This window comes from Apostichopus japonicus, chromosome 11 (assembly GCF_037975245.1).
Source record: "Apostichopus japonicus isolate 1M-3 chromosome 11, ASM3797524v1, whole genome shotgun sequence".
Lineage (NCBI taxonomy): Eukaryota > Metazoa > Echinodermata > Holothuroidea > Aspidochirotida > Stichopodidae > Apostichopus > Apostichopus japonicus.
In genome coordinates, this window is record NC_092571.1 from 20,546,514 (window position 1) to 20,569,127 (window position 22,614).

The 22,614-nt window shown below is 38.0% G+C and overlaps 1 protein-coding gene and 1 long non-coding RNA gene across 6 annotated transcripts in view; one reads left to right on the top strand and one right to left on the bottom strand.

Annotated features, from left to right (window-relative positions):
• Positions 1–21: 21 nt before the first annotated feature.
• LOC139975623 (uncharacterized) lies at positions 22–8,283 on the top strand. Of its 5 annotated transcripts, none has more exons than XR_011795816.1 (3): positions 28–1,026; positions 1,419–3,491; positions 4,646–8,283. It is a non-coding gene; the product is annotated as an uncharacterized lncRNA (long non-coding RNA). The 5 variants fall into 5 exon arrangements; XR_011795817.1 differs by having other exon boundaries at positions 1,487–3,491; XR_011795815.1 differs by having other exon boundaries at positions 351–1,629; positions 2,049–3,491.
• The window catches only part of LOC139975617 (neprilysin-1-like), a 54,550-nt gene continuing 39,101 nt past the window's right edge, over positions 7,166–22,614 (bottom strand). The window contains exons 11-21 of the mRNA XM_071983668.1: positions 22,098–22,320; positions 21,138–21,236; positions 20,579–20,656; positions 19,524–19,627; positions 18,808–18,866; positions 17,945–18,064; positions 17,508–17,638; positions 16,750–16,815; positions 15,009–15,107; positions 14,164–14,240; positions 7,166–9,398 (exon numbers count right to left, since the gene is read on the bottom strand). Coding sequence (XP_071839769.1) covers positions 9,299–9,398; positions 14,164–14,240; positions 15,009–15,107; positions 16,750–16,815; positions 17,508–17,638; positions 17,945–18,064; positions 18,808–18,866; positions 19,524–19,627; positions 20,579–20,656; positions 21,138–21,236; positions 22,098–22,320 — 1,156 coding nt within the window. The 3' untranslated portion in view covers positions 7,166–9,298. The remainder of the gene's footprint in view (positions 9,399–14,163; positions 14,241–15,008; positions 15,108–16,749; positions 16,816–17,507; positions 17,639–17,944; positions 18,065–18,807; positions 18,867–19,523; positions 19,628–20,578; positions 20,657–21,137; positions 21,237–22,097; positions 22,321–22,614) is intronic.

Sequence of the window (22,614 nt, forward strand, 5' to 3'; positions counted from 1 at the left end):
GATATTGTGGGTATTGTGGGCCGTGACGTAGAATCACCTACAAAAGCAATGATCCATAGGACATGCAATGAGGTCGAACATGATGTGTGACTGGTGACAATCTTCAAATAGGTTATGGGTGGAAAAAAACTTTTGGGAAATACTGCGGTTCTCAGGCAAAAGTGTACATCTGGTTGGTCATTTTCAAGCCCGAGAAGTGCCATTTCCGGTGATCTGGGGGGTATAAAAACCAGAAATTTTCTTGTACGCTCCGCGCCAACCAATGGTGGCGCTCCGCTTAGATAGTAATTCGCGCCCCCCGGGTTAGAAAATCCTGGATACGCGCCTGTATATATATATATATCAATTATACATGTTACTAGATCAGCGCAATCAGCCCAGTATTGTGATGTGGATAACTCTAACACGGTTTAGCGGATTCCCGCTATGCTGAGATTGGCGCCATGATGGGCGGTTAACTTAATACGTATTGCAGTAACTTTTACTGTTGTTTTGTCTCGGAATAAACTTGCAGGGTAAAATAAGTAAGCAGTATAAACGACGTAACGCCTGCAGAAGCTCATGCCTTTATACTGTTGAACATGGAAATTGCATTAGTCTATACTTTCTCCAAAGCCCTGGTTATATAATTGTATAATTACATGTCCGCACCTCAAGCCAATCGTTTATATACGTATCTGGCAACCTAATACCTCAAATGTGTCGTCTGCCACAAAAGCGATTTGTCTACCAGTACACAACAGTGTAAGCAGTACACCAGTACTGGACATTGCTCTTGGTTGTGTGTTTCGGTATTTTGTTAATGATGGTAACTACAAATATTTTCTATTGAAATTTACAGCATAATTGGGAGACTAAATTCAGTCATGGTACGAAAAAGTCGAAGCTGTTTTCAGGTGGATAAATCTAACATTGTATTATGATTTCACCTAACGAAGTGATGTGCAAGCAGTTAGAGGACCAGTGGTATAGGCCATGGCTTGACCTATGCTAACTTACAGTATATTAAACTCCCCAGGAAGCATGGTTGGTAATTATGACTTACAGCTCTTGAACTGGCAAATGTTATTTATTTTCCGATATAGTTGTCATTTCTTTATGTAAAATACTTTGGACTTTGATCATATAGACTTATTTCATAACTGTACTTTATATTGAACTCATGATATATCTTCTTTGTCCAAATTCCAGTCCAAGCTTGAGTACATCTTCTTGGTGAAATAATTAAACATCAGAACCATAAAAAAAAAATACATATGATGTTTCACTTTTTTAGCGTAGGCCAACCATCAACATCTTGGCAATATTTATATTGGTATTTGTGCACACAGTTAAAAGTACAATAACGTGTGACAAACATGTTTTGTATGTTCCTCAAATGATCCTTGTAACTTAAAAATTTGTGTTTTCTCAATGAGGATGTGAAACAGGTTGAGATTAGGTGTTTTCACAAGAATAACTTTGATGATCTTGAATTGGCCACCAGTGGTAGCAGCTTTTCAGCACTCTGTAAGAGTGTCAAGATTGTTGATCTTTGGGGCAGACATGCAGATTCTGATTGAGGCGGTGAAATGGACGGAAGACATTTTTTTTCTATATTTTGCTAACAGTAAAAAGGCCATGGCTGCTGTGAGTATTCTTAAGTTGACTAGTATATGGACATTTAGCACTAGATGACAAAATATCAAAATAATGGCAGAATGACAACATAACAAGAACAGGGTTCTCTCATCATCTGTTCTTTCCACATCCAATTCTCATCCTTACTGATATTTAACCACCCTAGGCTAGAATTACCCAATAACCAACATTCTGGGAAGGAAATATAGTAAATGTAGTTCATACTGTTGTTTGGGAAGGATATATCTGTATACTAAGTTCTGTATATTAGAATAGTAACAGGTTTAAATTCTGTTTGACTCTCAAGATGCATCTTCCATCATAATGTTCAGATTGGTACTGAAATGAATTTAACAGAGCTATTATAATATTATGGAAGTTTTATTGAGCAAGTTGATGAAACGAATTTACTGTGCTTCATTTATCAGGTTTGTATACCTTACTTGAGTGGACCATGACAGAAGTAAAATAACAATGACAAGGAATATAACAACTTTTAGAGACTTTGTCCGTGGTAATAAGCCCAGGGAAATTGGGTATCTATCTATGCTGGTCATCTTGTTCCAATAGCTGATCCAAAGCATGGGAACTTCACTCAATACTGGTATTTTTTGGGGAAGAAGCCAAACCTTTTTGACCTCATTTATTGCACAATGTTGAAAAGATATTTGAAATGATCTCTGAAATGATTGGATGCACAGATCTGACCAGCCTTTAACTGTTAAATGAAGTGCAACCATGAAGCATTGGTTGGAGACACTTCCGAAAAACCATACTTCATACATATATTGGGATATATATATCACAATGTTAGTGTTCCTTTCAACACAAGACCGAAGGATTGAACAAATCTTATTATGACGTCATCCAGCCCACAAAATTAAATGCTTGCATTTTTATGGTTTTCATTTCCTTTTACAATGTTTATTTTGTGTTACAAGGATGGATTGTACAGATACCCTAATCTAAAACATTTTAAACAAAAGTTTATAAACTGACCTCTTAGTGCCATGGCATTGAGTTCATTGTCAGCACTGCCTTTTACATTCAACATGAAAATATGAGAAGGAATACAAACGGAAAGTGATCCCTTCACCTCCTTGTCGCACTATGACATCACAGATTGACAAAATGGCAAAATGGTTGGTGCTATCACATCTTTGTGTTAAAACTGGGGTGTTTAAAAGGGGAATGTCGTTTTGCCTATTCAGTTGAGTGCGCATTCAACACTGTAACAGATATTCTAACCAAGAAACGTGGTAACCTAGTGGTAACACCGCCATCACGGCGATTTACGTCTCAATTGAACCAAGCTAAATCCTGATATAAACTGAAGGCCCTTGTTAAAGAGCATCAAACACAAGGGTCCCATTAATCATTGATCTGAACACTGGTAGCCTTCTGTTATGATTCCATATTTAAAGATTACAGATATTATTATTTTGTGTATTGTAGAGTGAATCGTAACCTGATAACATGACCATTGATTGAATCGTAATGTTCACGGTTACAGTATGTGAAAGAAAGGGATTGAAAATATATATGGTAAGTTTTTGTATAAATATTTGGGGGAAACACTTTTTGTCCAACTAATGGTAATATTTATAATATGATGTGTTTGCTTCAACTTTCTTTTTCAGTATCATGTGTATAAGAAATTTGAAGTCCTGCAACTGGAACTTCTCTCTAACAATGGTGTGGATACAGCTAGAGCTACGGACAAGCTGTTTGTAATTCAGGCCAACCATGGTATTGATGAAGACAGTTGGAGGTACGTCATATATGGATGAAGTGATGAGCAACATCCAAGCTGAAGGAGATGATATCATTCTCTCTGCTCCTGAGATATGGCTTTGATTGTGGATGCTGAGGTAAGGTTTATCAGCAGATGGTTCATCAAAAAGTTATTATCTGTGCTGGATATTTGTAATACATGAGAGGTTTGTCAACAGTGATTTTTCTTGAAGGGTTAAAGAAGTAACCTTGTCATTACTTGTGCATCATGCCCTACAAATTCTTTGTTATACTGTAGTTTCCTTCTTGTATAAATAGTTGCAAAGATCTTGTAATTTGCCCATCAGTTAATGCCATTGAGAATTTTTCCTCATTGTCATACAACTTACAAGATGAGGCTAAGGTTTTTATATTTTTTTTATTATCGTTATCTTTAATGAGGGTAGTCCTACTCAGTGCAGAAGCACTGCTTTCCAGAGGAGCCCTCTATATCATGTAGAGAATGCCTGGCAACAGCTTGGTTCAGCGGTTAGAGTGTCTGCCTCACAATCTTAGGTTCCAGGATCAAAATTCCGCTAGGAGCCAGATTCTCTTGACCTATTCATAAATCGTTGCAGTGCAGTGGTGATTTGTGGAGTCTTCCATGGATCTGATATATCTGGTTTGTGAACTTGGGAAAAGGGGTTTGTTTCTGTTCTTCACTTGGTTTCGAAACAACTTTGTTCGTCATGGCTGCACTGCAGTGATGTTGAATGGGGGTGCCTTTGCCTACCTCAGTATTGAGAAAGTGGTCAGATGCTGGGGCATACACTCTCGTCCGTCGGATGGGGACGCTAAATGGCGGTCCCGGGAGCAGGATGGGGAGTGAATTCACACCCCTGCCTTGTTATACCCTGAAAACTTATCCAAAAGAGAAGGCTTGAAATAAGCCGGTGTTCATCCACGATCTAACACTGATAGGATCTCAAATAAGCTATTGTAAGGCTTCATGATCCTTGGGTCTCTAAACTAAACTAAGGTGTAGAAATATAACTACTTGTGGGTATGTGATAATAATTAGAAGGAGCAATTCAAATCCTATGAAGGTCTTTGTTTTTTAGTGATATTTTCTTTTTGTCATGTTCAATTAGTACATTTCATGATTCCATCCTGCTCTGCCCTTTATAAAATCTCTTCTCTACTATCCTGTAGTTTTAATTTCAAATCTTTCATTGTAGATCTTCATGTCGATATTTTGTAAGCAGAAATTGGTAATGAGTAATTTCTATCTGATTTCTTGGGTCACTCACAGGACAGTATTTGGAAATCCAGGACTTGGTGGACAGGCACCATATGGAGACCTCAAAGAAAATGTTGGACATGCCTTCTTGTCAAATGGCTTAGATGAGGTTCCAGGATATCTGAGAGGTGCATTACACCACTGCATCCATAGAATGCACAAATGCTAGAGAGACTGGGTCCGCAGTATCCTACAGATATGATGGCGACTTGAAAATGAGAGATGAAGCCATCATGTTAATGGTAGGCCATATAAGAGCATAGATGTGAGTTATTACTCCGTAGCGGTGATAGTTTTACTCTGTAGGGCACCAGTCCGGGGGGTGGGAGGGGTGGGTGTGGAGGATTGGCATGCAGCTGGGGCCAGTCAGGGGCAGCAGTGGTTTTTACAGTGGCTGATGGGAAGCTGAAATACAGTGATGGGAAAGCGGTTATTTCAGATAAGGCTTCGCAACAGGCGAACCCTCCACAGTAGCATTGGTGGTTAAGCATCAAATTTAAAATGACCTGGGACTCTCCCTCCATGGTAGGAAAACTTACCAACAATGGAAGGTCATGTGACATGCTCCCATTTGTCACTAACATATTATTTAACCCTTTGTCGGTTCAAAGGGATAAGCAAGCAGTGGACAACAAACTCCATATAACCATATAACTCCATTTACAGTTAATTTGAGAATAATTTCTTAGGTTGGGATGATAACGTTGTTGAGATTTACTTCCATCTCATAAAGAACTTGATCTGGGTGGACCCTGGCTACTATTCAAACATCTGCTGACAGAGTCTTATAGATTGGTTAAGGCGGGTACTTCTATCATATCTTATGCGCTTGTTTATGTGCAATAACGGCAAGGCGCTTTGTGTTGAAAGGAACGATGTATCCTGTCGTGTCTGTGCAGTGTGTACGTTTGTGAACAGTCCTGAAAAGCTGCGTGCGTTTCAGCTGCAGTTTGACTGTTTTCAAGAAAATACTCAAAATGGCAATTTAGGAATTGATAACTGTGGCTAACATTGGAAAAATGTACCACTTTACTTGATTACACTGTTCTTGTAGTTTCTCAAGGATTGTGGCAGCTATGAGATCAGGACATTAGTTGTTGTAGAGTACACATTCAATGGGTACTGTAATAGTTGAGTGCTACAAGGGAGCATGTTACATGACCCTCCATGGTACATATTTTTATGCCTCTCCTCATTTACATAGTGGGTCCAGGTGAATGCATACATCAATGGGTGGCCATTTCAACACAACTGAACATTGGCCTGACTCCTACAATACCTGTGTTGTCATAATGAAAGTTAAAGCCAACATTTTCACTACAATTTGTTGTTGTTGATGACCCCATTGACTAGGATTTTACAGTGAAAGAGATTGTAAATATATGGTTGTCAGCATTAACAGATAATTGTGATGATGAGAGTATTTAGGAGGGCAGAAGACTGAAATTATCAAATCAGAGGTAGCAAGGAATAGTAAAACATTTATAAAAGTAAATATGTTGAGAAGTTAAAATGCCCAAAACTTTGTGATATGCAATATGTTTGATGATTTTTTAACTGTGAAGTTAGTTTATCATTTATGGATAGTCTCTTATGCTTGACAAACCCATTGCTGTCTTTCTTCAAGGACACATTAACTAGTATGTTGTAAATAAGGCTGTAGATGTTTGTCATTGCTTCCAGAGTGGAGACTGAGGCCATTGGATGAATTAGGAAGCGTACATAAGAAAAGATTTTGAGCTTCTTAAAGATATGTTTTATTGGCTCCAATTATAGCACGCTATATCTAGGAAAGTTTTGTGATTACGTAATTGACCTGCCATGGTCGTAAATCGACCTCAGGCTCTACAATTAGCCTGCATACTTTCTCAACACCATTAGGTTCTTTGTGTAAACACTGTGTGGAAATATGTTCATGTCTACAGTGTAGCTGATCATACAGCATTCACACAAAGACCCTCATACTAGAAAAAATATGTGGCAGGCGTCGCAGACTAATTGGTAAAAAGAGGTCATATTACGACCAAGGCAGGTAGGTTACGTAATCTCAAGAAACTTTTCCATGATAGCGTGCTATAGTTGGAGTCTCTACAGCAGACCTTTAACTAAAGGGACAGGTGTATTGGTGTATAACACAGTATGAGCTTACACAGTGTGCAGCTCCATCAGCTTGACAAAACTTGTTTAAAAAGTAGCCGCACTTGAGAGTAGGCATAAACATGTTAGAATCTTTTGACAGATGGAAGCAGTTGGCCAAAGGACAAACAGAGACTAAATTCAAAGCCAGAATAGCTTAACTCCAGCATGGCTGGCACCACCCCCCCTACCACCTTGGGATGTTGTTGTAAACTAAAGCTCACCCCAGTGGATAACTAAAGCGGACAGTAGTGAAGTCAACCCTAGAAGTAGCTTACAAACTTTGATCACAACAGGTTTTCAAGATGTCATTATGCATATCTAGGTCACCAGCACATAGTTCATTAGCCTGTACATAGCTGTCATCTCTTAAACAATAAAGAAATATACAAGTTATTCACAATAAATGATTATTCTTTTTGATTGTACAAGTATAACAACGGAATTTATAACTATTAGAAACACAGCCTTTGGAGAAAAAACAACAACTCAACTTAAACCAGACTTCAATGAAATTATTAATTAGCTCACATTATTTACCTTAAATACCATGATTCATTAATTTATATTTTTGACTTTCTCAAAATAATAAGTTTAGTATATACAATTATATTTTATGGGATTTCTAAAACTATTACAATATCCTGGTCTAATAGAAGAGAACTAATGAGATGTATGAAGAAAAAATGTAAAAAAAAGGGGCTGATTCATAACAAGTATGCTTTGCTATTGGCTCCTAGAATGCTCAAATATCAGTATATACAGAGTCTGTTTAACAATTTGACTTAATACCTTAACTCTTAAGAATGCTGGTTGCTTCATGTTGTTTAGGCAGAGGGGAGCTTGAAGAGACCAGATAAAGTGTCATATCACTGAGAAAAGTAAACTTTTACTGTTTTATGGTTAGCTTGCCTACCCTCAGGTCTTACAAACAAAGAGGACATATGAATTTGATCTGAAATCACATGTACCTTTGATCTGATTTCATTTGATCTGAAATCAAACTTTTATGTACTGCTCTTACATTTACCTGGGAAGTGTGAATTTAAAAGGAATTTGCTAAGAGAAACAAACAGGGGGAGGTGGGGGATCATTTTAGTCAAATTGGTTAAAATGTACTGTAACATATTCATATAATAGCAATTTTTAAAACTTTGATATAAATTTCACTGCATTCGATAGGCTATGGCAAGTCCTTTTTTTTATATATATATATTATATATGTATATTTGTATATGTACGTTTAATATTTTTTTGCTTTTTTGTACCAACTCAGTAATGTGCTTTTTATGTACAATTTTTGAGACAAAAATTTGATAAAACATGCATCATTTACTAACTCCACATTAGTTACTGTGGGTTTAGTATTGTATCAGCAGCAATTCATCTATATACATAGCAATGCGTTTTCTTTTGTAATATTTTACTAAGCGAATAAACATACACAAGCTAATCACATTAACAATGATGCATTTTCTGACTAATCATTCTCCTATAACCATCCAATCAACTACGCCCTTCTACTCAACCCCCACCCCCCCTTCCTCCCTGTATATTTTTGTACATCTGCATGGAATGATTATCACCAATACATTTAACGCTTGATTTGTCAGTCAACAAAAAATTCCGAAACTGCCTCTGTCCTAGAAGATGTCTATATCTTGTACCTTTCACTCCCCCCCCCCCATTCACCACCACCACCTCACCTGCAAGGTTATACTGTCGTGAATAATAAAATGGAATAAAAACAGTTGCCAGGTAACAAAATTGCTGCTGCATCTAAATAAAATGAAAAATAAGAACGGCTACTTGCATGCTGTGTTGCAACTTGTACAAAACTTGTGCAGTTTACATATCCCAGCATACACGTGGGGTATAAATACTGGATTAGTAGCAAGGATTTAGGTAAAATATTCAGCGACACTGTACTGCTTATCTGAACATTTTGTTTTTTCGTTTTCCTTTTTTTAAATTTGTATCTATAAAATTGGAACGAAAATTTCATTGGTCTACTAATAGTATTTATGTGATCGGCAACATTTAAAAAAAAACAAAAAAAAACACGCAACTGTTGCCGATAGTTTGCAATGGTACCCTCCTACAGGTTCATAAATGAGAGATGCTTTAATTTCCGAACTGTTGAACATGAATAACCAGCATTTATAGCATATTCGAAGGGTGGGGATTAGGGGAGGGGAGGGGTGATTAGGGGAGGGGTAAGGGGAGTACTGATGACCTTTACTATACACTACAGCCATTTCTAATATACAATGGTGTGAAAACATATATATATGAGGAGGTAATTAGTTATTTGATGTGACGACGACGGAAATAAATCTTGCTTTTTCTGCTACTTGTTTTTCCATTGATGATCCGAAATGTGTTACCCCAATTTCAGTTCTATTATAAAAGAGATTGACAATTGCAACCATGATTTCGTTCAACTGCTGTTGAGACCTAACTTCAATAGACCACCAAGAGTTGGCCAATATTTCTGTCGTTTCTTGATGGCCCGTAGCATCATCCGTCCTACCAGATAACACACTTCTTCTTGGAGTTCATGGCCGAGTCTGCAGAACACTGAAAAACTCGAGCGAAGTCATCGCTATTATGCAAAGTACCAATAACTCTGTAATAAAAAAGGAGATAACAGATTCACGATGATAATATTTCCTAGACTTAATTATTCTAGCATGTGATGTCAAGTTGGAGCATGCGCAGAGTAAACATAAAATGGCCTCTAAATCGGTGTAGTCGTAATTTTAAGGTATATAAATAATTTTGGTGACCCTTTGCCGATAATGGCTATAAAACACGTTTAAAGTGGCCATGACACGAAAATTTCAAAGTCCTATATTTTGGGATCCATCAAAGAATGTTCTCTAGAACATGTATCAACCAATCTGCCAGTTTAAAACTTGATTTTTCAAGTGGAAAATTGAGAATGAATTTACCCTTTTCGGCGTTTGAAACTTTGTTTACTCGAAAATTTTCCGATTCGCATGACGTCATGTGACGTCACGTTTTGAACACATTTGTTGTCGTTGCTTACGATCCTCCGAACATACCATTCACGTACACAGTAGACAAGTACATATACCACTAGTAGTTACTAAACAAAACACCGATCACAAGTGCGATATCAAATCAAAATTTCCTGTGAAATGGCGGATCCAGAACCAATTGCGGCAACCGAAGTTCAAAGTGATAATGGTTCTTCACTAGGCAGTGAAATTGGGCTATAATTAGAGTGCCCTTTCTCATATTCGAAGCAGAGAGTGAAGGCGATGATCATTCTAATATTGAACCGAACGTTGAGGGTGGAGCGGAGGTGTTAGAACCGTATCAGTTCGAGCCTGTTAAACGAGCCGAAATTGAAGCTCCACAACATATCGAAGAAGAAATCCGTTCGAAACCATTGCAAGGAACATACAACGTGGTAAGAATTTATTAACGAAGCATTTAAAAACAAAATCCAGTCCATTTTGTGCATGTGTTGTTGGAATTCGCGGAACACCCTAAACCGTATTGTGCGTTGTGTTACGGTAACTTACAACCCATATGTAGAGTGTGTAGTACTAGTGGGGTTGGTTGCATACTGAAAGTTTGGCTCGGGGATGTAAGTTGCATTATGCAGCCATGCTAGGTAGGCATATGTGTTATTTCATACTCATTATTACTTGGCTAGTACTTTGGCCTGGAGTTTTGCAAATCAATTTTCTGAAACAAAAGAATGTTTCATGATACATGGAAGGTGTAAAATCACAACAAATGTAACCATAACTGTACATTGTATGCCTGCTTGTTATTGTGGACATGGCCAACATTAATACATTTTGAACTTTCATAAATTTTTTCCCAGGCAGTACAGATACATAGCCTACGGTCAACAGGTTCAATGATACTTGGGGTTCCTAGCAAGACACGTCAGGGTTGTGCTACCATCATGTGCAGTCCAAAGGATCAGAAGTGATTTTCCAGCCAATGGTCATTACACTGGATTCAAGTTGCCAGGAGAAAACTCATTGTATAGGAAGCCTTGGTTGAGAAATTCCTCCAGAAACACCTTTTCTAAACTACGATTGTGTTGGATTATCAATCCGTCAGGGTTCCCTCAGTGTTGATATATTGAAATTCAAGACTTTTAATTCAGGATGAAAAGGTTATTTTCCAGACCCAACATCAACAATGAAAGAAAAGGCATGTTTTGAAGCATTTGGACACAAGTATTGGCGTGACTGTGATGTCATATAATATGTGCATAAGGGAACGGGCATTGACCTTTTTAGGGGCATTTATCTCCCAGACGTTTGATTCGTACCTTTAATCTGGAAGCCAAAATATCCATATCACCAATGATATTTGACAGAAAAGTCATAATAAAGACCAATGGAGGCAGCAGAACTCTTGAATGTTTAGACTTTGTTTCTTCAGCAGCAGTTGGTTTGTTTTGTAGTCTTTCTTCAAAAACTCAGCAGTACACCCTGTTAATGGTCTTCGATTGTTTTAATGCGTGTGATGCTGTGTTTCACATTGCCCATCAGTGTTGTACGTGTCGTCGTGCTTGTGTAACATTTTTGCATGTGAGTTACTTCGTGCAGTGTTTCTTGGTTTAAATAACCCTTTATTGTATTTGCTTCTGGATTATTCTAATTAATTTGTCACAACAACGATTGATAGCGATGGACATGCAACTGCTTTGTAGGCTTAAAGCCAAAAAATTCATGTAAGTTGTTTTCTTTTAACCTCCTTTGATGTCACAAATTACATTAGTGTAATTTAAGAATGATAATGTTTATGGAAAGTACAGTTTTACTTTTATATCATATAGTACAATGATTGTTGTTAATGTTAGTTCAGATTGTACAGAATGACTGTCTAGAACTGATATTGAATAAATTTTGTTCAATGATTTAACACTTGAACTATGTTGTGTGAATTTTTGGCTCTGTGACTTTAAAATAAATCGCTTTGAGATTTAATTAAACACCCTTTGGAATAAAATCTTTTTACCTACCTAGTATTTTGACCCATCCCCATTACCCCCACTCCCTCCACGACATAAAAAATGGTTTTCCTGGAATAGGAATAAGAAATTGCTATAACTAACTGATCCAGCATATTCCAGAAATAAATTGGGGCACTGAGATTTGTTCACAAGAAGATGTAACCCATCGCTTCTGAAGCTAACCTCATAGCTTATTAGTATACAATAGAGCAATGAAGGGGGTGTTAATTTAGATGATACAGTAAAATCTCTTCGTCTATTGCGACTTCAGTATAGTAACGCTAATACTATAGTACTAGTGCTCGGCGCGCTACCTCCTAAGGATCGCCACTTGTCCCATTGGAGGTTTCCTGTTCCCCGATCTGGTCTTCAGAGTAGTTTTTGTGGATTACTTGACAGAAGAATGACTCTTTTATGTCGAACCGTTAAAGTCCATTTGTTTTATTTCATAACAAAAAGGAGGGATCGTAGTATGCTTCCGTGAAGTTTTCGCTTCATTCGGAGCTGCATACTGGCTAGGCCCAGTGAAATCGGCGCTGGTGTTGTGCACTAACTTGGTCATAATCGCCGTGTTTTTTTCGTCCTTCAGCCAAGGGCGGCGGAACCGGGGGGCACAGGGGGCACGTGCCCCCCCACTTTTCCTCAGGTTAAAAATGTGCCCTTTTTCTAAATAAAAATTTCTAAATAAAAAATGAGTTTACAAAGCGAAGCCCACGTCGAATGAAATATTTCGGGAAGTTTTAAATGTTTACTACCATAGGCGTAGGAGCCCAATTTGATTTGGGGGGGGGGGGGGGGGGGGCTGTAACGACTTGCCCGAAAAATATCACCAAAATTTTTCGCGCGCTCCGCGCGCGTCCAACATCTTAATGTGCATATCATATAGGCATGCGTCGGTTATTACATCGCATGCCGATAACATACAATCACTTGCCATGTTATTACCCTTCCATATTGGTTATCATAATTGGGAAAGTCGTTACAATAATAATGTTGAGAATAATATCAGTTTAACCATTGAAAAACACATAGCAAATTATTTTTCCTTCAGTAGGTGCCCGAAAAATTCTCAGCATATTGCCCGAATTTTCACAAAAATTTTGGGTTGGGGGCTGCAGCCCCCCTCCCGCCTCTTACGCCTATGTTTACTACCACAAGGCTTCTAACATTCTGGTGAGTGCCATTATGCATATTCAATTTGCCAAAAAAATCCTAATGCATTTCCAAAATGCATTGCTGTATTACATTGTGACTTTGTAATAAGCAGAAGCCATTTATAGCCTACTATGAATAATGAGTATAGTTTTAATATCCCATCCTACCCCATAACCTACCCCATCCTTTCGTATTTTGACATATTTCATTTGCTTTCATGCATGTATCAATCGCGTGTGCAGGAACTTTGACTTTACAATGATTTCACCTCATTTTGTCTCAAAAGAAAACTTGTTTCCTAATTTGCACATTAGATATTGCAGTGCTAGTATGCATTGTTTCCTTGAGGGGGGGGGGGGCGTTGATGGAGTGATGTAAATAACATAATACAATAAGAGTTATAAAGGGTACTAAATATCAGGCTGCATCAGTCCAATCGAATTTCTGCAAAGTGCCCTTCGACGTTGGTGCCCCCCCAGATTAAAAGTGCTTCCGCCGCCCTTGCCTTCAGCCATGGATGAAGGCTAATTGCATGGGTAATGATATTTATGCAGCCCCCAACAACACAACGGACCGGCATTTCTCTCGGATAGTTTACAACAGTTGTAAAAAAAACTTGAAATTTCTAACGATATAGCGTAATACAGTGGTTGTTCTCTCAGTGTAAATGTGCGTGTACTGTATATGGAACGGTATGATCGTCGCGCATCCGATACATGCCTGGGCTTTGCACGTGTGTTCCTAACATGACGTCATCATTGTCTTGTTGTGAAATCGCATTCTCAGATATCTATTTTCGGATGCGAATATTAAAACGTTAATTACTAATTAGTCCTTGAGGTTTTCAAGGTGTTGAGGATAGTTTTGAACATAGATTTTCTCATAGATTCAGAGGAAGTTACTCTCGATGAGTTGGATTTTTCGTGTCATGGCCTCTTTAAAGTAATAAACCCTTGTTTCTGTTCACCTAACGAATCCTCAGGGAGGGGGGGGGGTCGAATCAGCAGGGCTACAGTCCCGGTGTTAACTAGGGTTCCGGGAAAATATGGATAAAGAATCATGTTGTCTAACGTTCATAATAAAGGCCTACAAAGAAAGGGTGCAAAAAAGGAGGACAGCCGGCAACGTCCCGGGCCCAATGTGGATCTCGGTGCCTCAAATCCTTCTTGCCATTTGGTGATTGGAAAGGGATAATTCGTATTTGACTGTTGATATGATTATTTCAACTCACCTGTATCGGTCAGGACTATGATACCCGGTAAGGAGTCTTGAGGTTACCCCCTCAGGTCTAAATAAGGTGCACCAAACCTGTGGAGGGTTAAAAGTCAAATAATGCATTGCGATATTTCAATTTTCTTTATTCCAGTATAAATTACAAAATTTATAAATGGGACACATAGTAATGATACACAAAAGACGTAAAATGTACAATCATGAAAGCATTAAGAAATAAGATGGAGGATTAGAAGTTGAAAGATTAAAAGGATTATAAACATAGATTCTAAGAACACATTTTGAATATACATGGCTGCTTTGTAGATAAATGAGTTCTTAAAAAGCATAATTCTAAAAGTTGGCAAGATAGTAGGACTTCGTAGATTGTACTTGTTTGTTCTATTGCACAGAGAGATCAACTCGGAGTGAAGTGGGTGATCTTTAGAACTATGTATATTCTTAGCTAGTCTTATGAAGTCATTTCTAGCAGCAGTGTTTACTTTACCAACCAGGCTTTCATAGTCGAGATAAAATATATTTGAGCAGTATTTCAAGAAACTTCTGATTTTTTTCTTGTCCTTTTCAAGTAGACGGTTTCTGAAGAAAATGTGCCCTGATAACGTCACTGACCCCCCCCCCCCCTTACTGTGGTCGAACTTCCTGGAGTAGTTGAAGGTTTACCCAGCTATAGTCATAACCAATAGGTTACATTCAATCAAACCATATCTTGAGTTAGTATCAGGATATTATTGTGGGCTTTTCAACGAGCAGTGTGTAATATTTTCCTCTTCAAATATAAGTTTGATATTGTTCGCACACCCGTAAATTTCTTTTTAGCCTTTCCGTATATGGGTAAGTTACCTGGGCGAAGTTAACGTAAAGTAACTGTTCTGAGTTAAGGTCAATTCCTGGGAGGCTTTTCATGGCTTCCTGCGAATTTTGTTCAAGTAGTCTGTAGGCCTGAAAAAAAGGAAAAGCAAAAAGAAGAAGAAGAAGAAATGGTTGGTCAATGCAGGTTATAGCCATAACAATCAATATACTTGAATACTGACGACTTGAATACGACGACAGGAATTAAAACAAACATAATGAGAAACCAGATAACATCAATATTTCCTCAATCTCGGATAAATGTCCATATTGAACTCTTCGGAACTCTGACCTCCTCCAAACATGTTATGGAAATCGATAATGATCTTTTATAAGATAAGAAATGCAAATAAACCCTGGTAATGTGTTTGGTATAAGTACAAATACCGGCTTTAGTAAGTTCAGCGAAAAGTACATTTTAAGAGAACAAGTCCATGCTGGGGGTAAATTATATTTTTGCCCTGTCAAAGAGAATATTGACCTAAACATCCTGATGAAATTTGCTTTCAATTCCGGAGTACAGTTTTGGAATCAAAATTTGCAAAATTGGGAAATTCACACGTTTTTATTCCAATAGTAAGGGCAACCAGGTTTGATATTAAGTTACTGCAGCGTTGAGAGCCAGGTTTCTCATACCAAAATGTTATATTTTTTTCCTCAAAATTTGTATCCAATTTCCTTCAAAATTTGATGCAACATAATGAAAACATCACTAGTATTTTCCATTTCTCAAGGTGAACATCACCCAATCCAAATTTCAACATATAACATAAAAAATAAATGAGTATCGAAGTTTATTACTGTTAGACTACAAGGGGCTGCCTTTGTCGACATGAAATAAACCGATCAACATACATTATAAACATTATATACATGCGTTCATGAAGACAAAGCATTGGATACGTCATATGTTCTCTTACTACTCCCTGGGTGCACTAAAGGGGTGTTATACCGATTGCAACCTGGTATAAAAATAACTACAAATGGCGACAATATAAACATTCCCTGAAGTGAAACTACTCTACCCCACCCCCCCCCTCTCTCGGGACAAACTAAAACGAATGACCGAATGACAATTGACCTTGTACAGGGTTAATTATCATTTGCGAATGACAGCGAATAAGGGCGAATGACAACGAATGACACCGAATGACAACGAAGGACAGTATTGAGAAGAGATAGAATGATTAACGGAGTGGAGTAAATGCGGTTATTGGTTTTTTGCGCAAGAATGATTGAGGAAAATCGCATATAACGTGGTTGCAGGGTTTTGGTGTAATTTACGGATAGAAACCACAGGAAAAGTTTTTGTGTGAGAATGCGCTTGAGTGCTGTGCTTTTTACCTCTGTAGATTTATATAGAAACATAACTGAAGCCGTTTCAAGATCATAGTATTGTTAGTTTCTAACAATTAATATCGGAAAAATGACGTTAAATTACCTTTTGAAAATCAGACTTACAATTTCGCTTACTATAAGGTGCGTTTTTATCTTGTCCGTACTTTACTAGATCTAGATACCCACGAAGTCTGAACTGTGATATCCGGTTGAAGCAAATGTCTGTGCTGTCATTACTGTCATTCGTTTTAGTCAACACATTTTTTTAGTGTGTACAACATATTGTCATTCGTTATGTGTAACGCAATTGTCATTCGTTTTAGTAACACCCCATCTCTCTCCCGACTCTCCTCGACGCCCATGTCAGTCTGTAAGTCAAGTAAGTAATACAAACCTTATAACTTTGCTTAAGTCCTCCATTATCAGCGATATTCTCGCCCTGTGTCTGTTTCCCATTTATCTGATACAGAAGAAAAAGAGGATAAAAATGAGGATAGAAAAAAGATAGAAGAGGATAAAAAGAGGTAAAAGAGGATACCCTGAAGGAAAACAAAACTGCAAAGTGATACACCCATATACCATTGGTGGTATAACCGGGTACAATTAAAGAGGATACTTGCGTTGATTTGGCAACATTTTGTAATGAGCAGCACCCCCATTCCAACGTCCCACGCACTAATTCTAGGTGCTGCAACATTACACTAATATCACTGATCACAAACCATAGCCTATAAATTGAACACTTCCCTGGGATATACTTGTTGGAGCAGACGCTAGGCTAATCTATGTATTTAACTTTATGGGACGTCTTACATGCCATAAAGTCCTGAAATCGATATAAGTCGAATTAAATTGGCATATGTCAGTTTTGTTTGTGGTCTCTCTGGACAAAATTGTCATTTGTACAAGAAATCGACATTTGAAGATTTCCCAACAAATGAAGGATTCCTCGTACTCACATAGGCTCATTAAAATTATATAGGGTTCTCATTGGAAGAAATCACGTTAGGCGTATCATATTCGTTGTTGGTTTTTACTAATACCTTATACTACAATGCATTTTGTTCATGGTCGTTTTTATGAATATGCATAAAAATTAAATGACTAAATTTAGGAATAAAGTGTCTATAAGAGGAGGCTTTTAATACTCACATGCATGCCGTTTTCGGGCATCTCGTAACCACTGTACTGATCCACAATGCATTGCGCTCTTTCCTTGAAGCTTACGATGGAGCTGTTGGTCCACCATTGGATAAGGTTACCTTCTTTATCATACTGTCGACCTGTGAATATATAAAATAGATACAAAATAAGTATTAGACATTCTATAAGTTCATCTGCAAAATAACAAATTGATGAGATAAAATTATTGACCTTCAAACTATCCCTTGCTGACCCTCTAATCTCCCTTGCCATCACAACCCGCCCTGCCTTCCATACCACTCGCCCCCTTTTGTCGCACTGTCCTCTGAAACCTTAATTATTACCTCACACTCAGTTCGCTCCCCTTGCACCTATCCCCCGCAGTTCACACGTCCCTCTTCCCTTACCGGCCTCACGAACCTTCCTATGCCCCCTATAAATGTTACCTCTATCGTCGAACCCATGGGTTATCTCATGTCCGATCACCATACCGATCCCTCCATAGTTGAGGTAGTCTGGGGAGTTCTCGTGGTAGAAAGGAGGTTGAAGGATGCCTGCTGGAAAAACTGTTAGGAGCAGAATAAAATGTAACAAAACTTGTTTATATAGGTAAAACAACCTAATGAGCTGAACGCTAACAGCCTTTTCATATCGTAACGTGCCTTTACCAAGAGACAAACCACAATATTCACAGTTACCCATGTATGGAGGTTCATGCGCTAGAATTCTACATTTATTGGGGTAAATTTTAACATCGGATGTCTTTCCTTGTCGGCTAAATTACTAAACAAATTGATTGCACAATATATCAAATAAAATAAATATTTGCCGCTTGTATGAATCCCTTCTCCCACCCCAACGCTTTTGACGTGTTTCTTCTTCTGAGTACCCTATCAACGTGACCCTTGGCTATAAATGGTTGAATGGTTGCCCTACAGAGTCCAGTTCATAGGTGTTGAGCAGTAGCCTACTTCTATTAACAGTTCATAACCGTATATGGGGGAAGGTCGAGAAAGTGAGGGTTGGTGGGGCCTTGGGGGTTAACAAGTACTTAAATTAAAAGAACAAAGTATTGTGTCTCCTTGTTACTCATTTGAATAATGGCGTGGACTTTCACCTATGTGAATAGAATAACTGTTACACCCTTTAAAAAGTACCTAGTCTCTCCCCCCCCTCTCCCCCACCCAACTTCGTTGCTGGGCTGGACCCTGGTGCAATAAGAATTAATTCAACAGGATGTGCTTAATTTAATATTTGGTGTTAGCATGTCTGTTATTCTTCATTGAGCCTTTTTTGGGGTAATACTCACTAATAAGATTTTTCATCGAGCTGTAGAAAGCATTCACAATCGCTGGACCTGTTGACCACCTACAAAAAATGAAAGCAGATTAAAGTTAGCAAACCAATGCACTCTCCAATTACAGACGTGCAATAAGTAAGGGAGAGAAGTGGTACGTGATAAAACACTACACAGTTTCCAGATTTTTATGATGTAATAAGTTACTCCAATACTTATCTGGTTTGAATATTAATCAACGAAGATAACTTCCTTGTCTCCAATCAACCATATACAATCCAATGTACCCTTCACCGAACTAACTTTAACAGTTTAGCACTGCCCCCCCCCCTCCCGGGGTCCCCCATCCACTTCTGGAAAGATGCCCACATTCTGGTTACTCCAAGGGTCAACATTCGGTCCCTGAATCGCGTAAGTGAATTAAGTCTTTCAAAGTCTTGACATGTTTTGAGGAAAGTTGAACCTAGTCATGACATCCCCCCGCCCCCCACCAGAAAAAACTTACAATAGTTTGGATTATTTGTGGGCGCAGTGCAAGAATATTACCACTTCTTAGGCTATAGGGTAGATTGGAGTGCGTATTTTTATGAGACAGTAAGTGAGAAGTGATGTTAATATTACAACACTTCCTCCTTTACTCTTTCCCGTATTGTAACGTAAAAATTAAAATCACCGTTCCATAATTAAGTGCGTATGGTCAATTTGGTTTTATTTTATAAACTACTTACTCTGTCTTATCCACCGGTAGCCTCAGCTTAGAGAACCCAATCTTTGAATTTAATCTCATGTTTTGGAGAACGTTTGTAAAGTAATCTCCAGCCGTGATGGTAATCTATAAGGTACACGCAAAGAACTGACGTTTTGATAAAGGAACATTAGGAGAAAACAATGCTCTGATTGTCAAAATATGAGTAGTCAAAGTGAACATGCAAAATTAAACACAACAGAAGCAAACAAACAAACAAAGATTAGGGAATCAGAAAGGGTATGATTCAGTCAAATGTTTGTGTTTTCTGAAACAATGAAATCGTTCAATCCTCTTTGCAAGCAGGTTTTGCTCAGCAAAAGAAAGAAGTAATTCGATATAATGGAGCGACGAACAAATTTATTTACTTAGGCCTTTATCTACCAAGTATCATGAAAACTATGACCACAAATTATTAATGAAAGACACCGTGATAGATTTTCCAATCATATGATTCAACTTAACGTTACGTTATGGATTGGATGAACCCGTCGACACCTATGTTTATAGTCTGTGTAGTTTAAAGGTTGCAACTTCATCATGTGCCAACGTCATTATGTATGAACCGCGTAATGTGTTAACCTCACTTTACGTGTCAACCGCATCATGTGTGCCAACCGCATTATATGTCAACCGCATTATATGTGTCAACCTCATTATATGTGTCAACCTCATTACATGTGTCAACCGCATAATGTGTTAACCTCACCATATTAATGAACCTCATCATGTCTCAAGCGCATTATGTGTCAAAGGCAGTATATGTCAACCGCATTATATGTATCAACCGCATTATATGTATCAACCGCATTATTTGTATCAACCGCATTATATGTGGCAACCGCATTATATGTGGTAACCGCATTATGTGTCAACCGCATTATATGTGTATTCCTCATTTTATGCCAACCTCATTATATGTGTCAACCCATGTTATATGTTTCAATCACATGACGTACATGTAGTCAACCTCAAACTTCTTAATTGTTGATTGATCTAAATTCACAGTTATTCTTAAGGAACATCTTCTAGACTTACATCTGCGTATTTCTCGTTCAGTTTGACGTCATCCATTATCCAATCAGGATAGCCAATATGCTCTTGCATACCGTCGATCTGTTTAACAGAAAGACGAAGAAAAAACAATAGAAAAAGAACAGAAAAGCTAAGAAGTATTAATAATAGGGATATGATGATACTTTAATTTTACCCGATATACAATATCGGGTAAAATTAAAGTATCATCATATCCCTATTATTAATACTTCTTAGCTTTTCTGTTTATCAGCTTCTGTAACTATTACGTCATCAGCCAGTTACATATACGTGGATTTCATCTATCAAGCGATGCATAAAACATATAGCATATGTAAATAATTCAGAATGGTGGATTCACAAGGAAGAAAAGGTTGATGTCCACCCAAGGTGGGAGTGTGCGGGAGGGGGGAGGGTTGGTGCTAGACTGGTACCACTTTTGGTAGATAAGGTATAGAGGTGAAAGCGCATTACTCGAAAGGAGAGGAATGAGCGTAGTGAATAAACCACAGTCAACTTATGCAACGGGGAGTGTTCGAATTTGCAAATTTGTTAGTTTTACCTTCTCTGCAGCGACTTTCTTAGTTGCAGCGTCCATCCAGTCGTTACTCTCAAGAAGAGTTTTAAAACTCTGTTTCAGCTTGGTAATCATCAGTTTGGTCTGATTTGAATATTTCAAAAATATAAGAAATAAATATATATATAGAAGAGTAATCACCCATCACTGCTTTATAGGTCTCATTAAAGCTAAATCATAACAGACTTTATGTTAATGAAATGGAGGTAAACGACAAAGGCAAATGAATATATAAATTTGAAATCGTAATGGGTTGGAAATCAAGAACAGTGAAAAAAGTTCCAGCCTCCACCGGGATTCGAACCCGGGCCTCCCGCTCTGTACGCGGACACCCTACCACTAGGCTATGGATACTGATTGTATGTCCAGAGGTTCGAAACCGGTAAGGAAGGTCGTAATTCCACTGTAGGCGTTTGTCACCTATATCGAACAATACTAGTTCTGCTTTTGGTGACATATTTTGCCTTACTCTAGAGATCAAACATAATGCTAACCAACTCGAAAGCATTTGTGTTTCATAAAGCCGGATCTCGAAAGGGATGCTTTGAACAGACTTTATGTTAATGAAATGGAGGTAAACGACAAAGGCAAATGAATATATATATATATATATATATATATATATATATATATATATATCAAGATGTTACTGGTTTGCAGCTCATATTTCAATAAACACCTGCATAATTTAACCATTTCCTATTGCATGAGAAGAGAATTGAGTAATTCGAACGGTGCAACATATTTGACTGATTACTGCATAAGACAGATCTTGGATTCTTCTCAAGCTACTATGTTCGACTCTGAGAAGGAGTTATGGCGGTAACATCTTTCTAGGGGAGATAATGCCTAGTTGGCATGAGGATTTTTGTTGCTTACCCCACTGTAGAGCCCCATGAAAATGGTGGCCATATTACCTTCCTACACCAAAGAAGGTGAACTTACGTTTTCTTTGCTAGCCCCAGAGAACGTTTCTGCAACGTACATTCGACCAGTAGCAAACTTCATAGCATCATTAATAGCGTCAACACATTCACGCCATCTAGCGGTGGAAGATGACGTTCCCTTGAGAACGTTATAGTACTGCTGTTGTACGTCACGGAAGCGTTGGCTTATTTCAGGGATGAGAATTTTTACGAACAGCCACAGCATGTAGTTAGCAATCGTCCTGTGGGATTAATTCACATTGAAATAATTATCACATGTTAACGCATCATGATTAACGCAGATGATTATGGCATTATCTAAACGATTATTATGTATAACAAATAATCGTTTTTCCCTCCAGGGTCTCCCCTCTGCCGCCTCCTCCCACCCTACCTAAACACTAGAAAGCTGTGTTTCTTAATTCCGTCGGTTAATTTAATCCTTTTCTTCAGTTTTGGTTGTTGCACTTAAAATAGTCAATATTTAATTAAGAAATATTTGCATACTGCACAATTTGTGATTGGATAACGTTACA